Source organism: Ambystoma mexicanum, chromosome 10 (genome assembly GCF_040938575.1).
Source record: "Ambystoma mexicanum isolate Mex_15411 chromosome 10, UKY_AmexF1_1, whole genome shotgun sequence".
Lineage (NCBI taxonomy): Eukaryota > Metazoa > Chordata > Amphibia > Caudata > Ambystomatidae > Ambystoma > Ambystoma mexicanum.
Genome location: NC_090932.1, coordinates 846,284,846 through 846,290,845, shown reverse-complemented (window position 1 = coordinate 846,290,845; position 6,000 = coordinate 846,284,846). Strand labels below are relative to the sequence as shown.

The 6,000-nt window shown below is 40.4% G+C and overlaps 1 protein-coding gene across 2 annotated transcripts in view; it reads right to left on the bottom strand.

The window, feature by feature from the left end:
* Positions 1-382: 382 nt before the first annotated feature.
* Positions 383-6,000, bottom strand: part of SERPINI1 (serpin family I member 1) — a 248,935-nt gene continuing 243,317 nt past the window's right edge. For both annotated transcript variants that reach the window (XM_069618495.1, XM_069618496.1), the window contains exons 8-9: positions 4,693-4,782; positions 383-692 (exon numbers count right to left, since the gene is read on the bottom strand). In XM_069618495.1, coding sequence (XP_069474596.1) covers positions 616-692; positions 4,693-4,782 — 167 coding nt within the window. In that variant the 3' untranslated portion in view covers positions 383-615. The remainder of the gene's footprint in view (positions 693-4,692; positions 4,783-6,000) is intronic.

Genomic DNA, 6,000 nt, shown 5'->3' with positions numbered 1-6,000 from the left:
AGGATGCGTTTTTGTGGAGTGCTACACATTGCATGGCCGTCGCTTAATAGCGCTTTGGTTAGCTGGCAAAAGATGAGGGAATATTAGTAACAGATTGGCCCCGTTGCTAAGTGTGCGAATGAGAAGTTTGCTGGAGGGAGGCTGGATATTGCTTTCTGCTAGTTTAAACTGTCCCGCTGGCTAGTGAAAGACGTCCAACAGCACGTAGAACCTACCAATTCCCACAAACCCAAAATACAATTACGGTGTCGGCAGTATTGACTGTGGTGGAGTTTACACAATCACGGTTCTGCTAAACAGAATCTAGTACTACGCTTGAATTTTAATTTCAAACTGAGTCACCAGCTTCATCTCTCCGCCTCTTCCAACCAACACACCCAAGAAAGAGAAACCTGCATTTTTATTTTATGTTGTACAGCAGCAAAACATTTACAGAGTCCGCTTACACAGACATTTTTACATAGAAAGATATACATCACAAACCAGACCAGTTTTAATTAAAAATGAATCAGATGCCTTTGAAACAGCGGCTTACATTTAATGGTAAACATATCAAACAAGCGTATTCTTTGCACAGTGTGCTCGTGTGTTTATTTTTGGTTGCATGCTAAATGCTCATAGTGCTTCAAAATCATGGGCACTAATATTAAGCCCTTCTGGGTGCATCACACGTCCCATGAACAGGATGCATCCTAGAAAAAAAGAAAAATTTCAAATTATCACATGAAAAGTAATGCACAAACACAGATACATTTCAAACAATGGAACTACAACAGACAAGTGACATTTGTGCAGGAAATGTGTAGTCACATTGATATTGCAACATTATCCATGTGAAACGCAAAGGAACTGAGCCTACTTGTAATCAGCGAAAAGCATTGGGGACATGCAAAAAAGAACATATGCACAATGAACTCAAGACCCACCTCTTCAAGGAATGGGCTCCTCAGCACCTAGGCCATCATGCCGCCCCACGCGGCACCTGACTCGCTAGATGCACCCCGCCCCTCTCCTCCCAGACACCGGGCACAGCTGTTTCCCTCTGTATCCGACCCACTGCTGTATATTGGTTCTGTTACCTCTGAAAAGCGCTCCCTTATGCATCCGTATTGTTGTACACCTCTAAAGTGCTCTGTTGCTTCTCGGAGCTAGGTTCGCGCCCAATAAATACAATAATGAAATGGATTTGGTTTGTATGGAGATTATATACACCAAATTTTCTTGAAGTACAAATTCCAAAAAGGGAAACAAAAACGCATAAGGGAGAAGAAATACGAATTCATGGGAGTGGAGGGGGTGGGAGGGTGTTTTCTACCCCATATTTCCATACAACAAAAAATGAAAGCCGGACAAAAAAGTAAAATCACATTTTCGCACATTTTTGAAGAGGTCACAAAAAAAGCAATACACGCAAATCTGAAATGCAACCACGTGCTCATTCAAAGATGGACAGCGAAAGGGGACAAATAGCACCAGTCAGGGTTCCAGTTGGCTATGCATAAAACTGAAGCATACAACCATTTTATCACTGCATATTTAGCAAAACAAAGATCTATGGTCAATCTTAGGTTTACAAAATGCTCCACCAGTAAATAAAAAAATTCACTCTGGGCTTGACGCCAAATCAATTTTTCACCACAATTAGAAACATGGGGTAACATTGAACATATTCAGAATAGGACGAAGGAGGATTTCACTATGGGAAATTGGAAAACCCTCAGAGGCCACATTTCGAAAACAAATTACTAAAGGATTTTGAGATTTGTTTTCATGGAATTGAGGAAGGTAATGTATCAAGCAATACGAAAGGGCAAGGTTTGGCTTATTTTAAAAAGCTGTAGCCTCTATCGAACAATGACAATTCTGATTTGGCCAGGATATGGGCGCGATGAGCTATTGTGCAGCATCCTTATGTTTTTCCCTTTTTAGAAAGCCATCTTCTCTCAACACTCCTCTAAGGCTCCTGGTGCAGATGGTATTCCCGCAGATTTGTAAAGAAGTGAGTTAACATGGGGGCCAATACATAGGATTTTACAATGTATGACCTCTGGCTGGGTACCTTTGTGGCACACAGTATGGTTTGTGTCAATACATAAGGAATTAGAAATATACCAAGCAATTATCACCCAATTGGCTCTTCGATGCTCTGGTCAAAAACTTTGCTACAATAGTATTGGAAAGAATAGAATTTATTTTAATTGAAGAAAATCCGATTTCCCCCTGCCCAGGACAGTTTTAGAAAAGGCCAGGGTACAACCGATCAACGCTTTGATTATTTCTCATTAGATGAAATATGTGGTGCTAAAAGGGTCCGGTGTACCTTGCCTTCAATAGGTCGAAACTTTAGTATATTTCGAGAATTGATTGACTAGACCCAGATCTACTTTACTATATCCTAATAACATGAAACACTCGTGTATAGGCATGTTATAAATGACATATCATGGCTGAAGAAAGTGATGGGGTCAATATTCCCCTAAGCTTGCACTGAAAATATATTCACTGAAAGTTATACCAGATAATTATGGGGTGGAAGTATGGAGCGAAGCTAACCTCAGGCCCAGAGTTTTAGGACTTCTGCAACACAATCCACTCCATTGAGTTTCCTTTATTCTGAGGCAGTGGGTTTTAATATGGATGTGAAGACCGCTTTGAAACCAATTTTATATAGGTTATGTTTATGGACAAGACCCGATGTTGACGCAGTTTTGTTCAGTGATTTTGTAAGATCCTTAACACTCCCCTGGTTTGAGCACGTTAATTTCCCTGTGAATTGGGTTCCCATTTGTTACCTAATGATAATAAAGCAGGTAAAGTGTATATAAATATATACACACACAAACATCAAATCGAACCCAGTTGCATATTCATCAATGAAAACTCAAGGCTTGAGAACTACCTGGATCATATGTACCCCCTGCGCTAGCACTTAATATTTCGGTTTCAATTGCTCCCTGTATTGGGTTTAGTAGGGAAATGGGAGGGAGCAAATCAGCATGAATTGGTATGTTCTTGTGAACCTCAAAAAATAAAATGCACAAGCGTTTATAATTGCTATGTCCATTTTACCTGAAATTGAGGCGACAGTGGTTACTAAAGCAATATAGGGTAAGGACTCGAGAATGCCCATCCTTTGTCAAATTTGTGATGGAATGATATGTTGGTTAACTGCAAAACCTATTTGAAGTGCTTGCTGTTGAAGAAAGAAATTTAATCATCATATTTTGTTCTTTCAGGTTGATTGGGAAGTATTTCTGTAGTATGCAGCGATAGTATTCTACAGCTCGAGAAGTGAGGTTTTATGACTTGTATTTTAATGTGTACAATATGTATTTTTAATTGTTTTGTAATGCCATTGGTGACCAAATAAGAGTGCTACCACAGTCAGAAATCTACAGCATTTGGATACGAGGCAACAATGAACATCAATCACTCCATTGGGTTCCTCTGACCGTCAAACCCTACCGAGAATTTTATTGGGGCATCAGGATATTGATGGCTGTGCGCATGTTCAGCCATCATAAGGCAACTATATTTAGGATTTGCATACCAAGCACCAAAAACCAAACTTCTAGGTGCCTAATACGTTAAAGCGTTAATTTACGCAGCAGTACCATCAATCACCCATAGGGTTTTTTTGCCCTGTGGTTAAGCAAGCAAAGGAAATAAAATGGGAGCGCGAGGACCAGTGTAATCTTTGCAGCTTTAACTATATGTACAACGAGTGACAAATGCTCATGAGGTGGGAGTGGCAGAATCAATAAGCAGCAAATGGCACACTATGGATGGGCACAGGAGGGACCTGGCATTAGTCTAGGTTTGAGAGGCAAACCAAGCTAAATGTGTTGAGGTAGGACATGAATGCATCCCATTTGTAGCTTAAGGGGATTAGGTTTTGCTCCAAACATCTTCAATCTATGCCATTAACCATGCCTCCATTTGTGCTATTCATTCCCAAACTGTTCAAACAGGATTATTAACAGATTAGGTCATCTTCACTTTCTACATGTCACTAGTTTGTATTGCATGTGTGCTTGCTATATTTAGCTAACTAAGGGAAGTTGTGCAACAGTTTAACATTTTGGAATTGTGCAATTTAGAATTGGCTCTTAAATGCCACCCAAGCACCAACAGAAAAACTTTCACATGGGTTTGCAGAGGTGTACTATACTTCGACCCTGATGGCATACGTTTATTCGCACTGCAGCAAATCCTAGCAAAGTGATCTCTGCAAACTGTGACCCGACATAGATCCATATGGGACAGGAGCGAGTAGGGATGGCACACTCTCCAGCTGCCATCACAGGGAGGAAGAGGATGGAGGTACAAAGCAAAGACTGGAGAATAAACCCTTTGTGCAAACACAAGGGCAGGGGGACTCCGCGCAGATGGGACCGTCAGAAGTTCTGACACCACCAGGAAATATTGTTCAATCAGAGCATAGCTCGATGGTCAACCCTTTTCGGAGCAGGTTCCACCTATCCCTCTTCAAACTTCATCCCATGGCTGGAACCCTCTATAGCCCTCTCTCCAGATCCTCCAAGTGTACCCTTAATGTCTATCCTCCATTATTGTATTGCCTTGTTTTGAAGCGCTATGGTGCGTCTCAGCTAGGTTGAACCCATTTAAAACCACACATGCATACACACAAGGGAAGAGGTTTCAATGAGAAAACAAAATGTACCAACTCACCGGTTATTCGATTTCTGACCACTAAGAAGAAAGGGTGGTCCACAATCACCTGGGGGTACAGCACAGCCATTCTGCTGATGGCAATCATTCCTGAGGGCCATGAACATGTTGTCAATTAGTTAATACTGAAGACATGATACACAGCAATTCTCTACTTGCACTATGGCTGCAAACATAAATTTCACAAGAAAACAAACTTCCCCTGCTTCTCCAATTTGTCGCTTATAGATGCCCTATCGAGCCGCCAAGTGGCTTACTCACTTACAAGTTCAAACTCTTTATTTACAAACATATTGAGATGATTTCATAGTATGGTGGCAAATATTAACCTTTGTATTTCGAAATATTAAAACACTTTGTATAGAAAACATTTTATGTAAAAACCCTTGTATAAAAACATGCTTTGTGCCAATATACAAAATAGAAATTAATAAAATGTTCAATTATTCCACAAACATTGGTCTTCGGGAGTACAGAAGTCTTTTCAGGCGTAGTTCTTTTCAGATTTTTCAAAACAATGCAGTGCGGTCCCCAAGGACAAATCGGGCCATATGTCTATTTTTACCAGACTCTCACGAGCCTATCTGCTTGTTTTGACATCCATTTGATTCCCTGTGGGATTCAGATTATACACTATACCTAGTTTTTCTATTGCAAGAAATAAATATGTCTACTCAGCGTTTTAGCCTTTTATTCGCGGATTCGCCCATCCGTTGCTATCCCCAGGGAAAAAAAGAAAATGTAGACCTTCGTCAGGACAATAAAACTTGATTTAATTGAAATCCAGAATCTTCTCTAAAAACCAAAGGCGTGAATCAATTCTAAAAAGTATTAAAAAAGTGCCATGAGTTGGAGTACCTTGTCAAATGTGTGCGATTTCTACATAAACCGGCATCTATTAAGCCAACTACTGACCTTATTCCATAGTCAGTAGACTTTCTTCTAGACGCATCCCAATTCTGCAGCATCATCGTTAATTAATCTTTTCTATATATTAAATTGTAATGTGTATAAACGTTTATTTGTTCTTCCTTTGGCTGATGTTGGCTTTGGGTATTGCTTGTAGGGCTGGTGACCCTTTTGTAAGTACTTGGGGCCTCTGCCCCACTATGACCTGTGCAAAACATGCCAATACACCAACCACAGAACTGCCATAACGCAATCCAATCTTTAGGTCGGATACTAACCTCTAGAGGCTCTTATTTGATAAAGATGGTGGGTACAAAAATAAGGATAATCCTCAATGGACTCCGAGCAATTCTCAGTCAGATGTAGTCAATCTTGGAACCCTGCTAGAGAATGTAACTC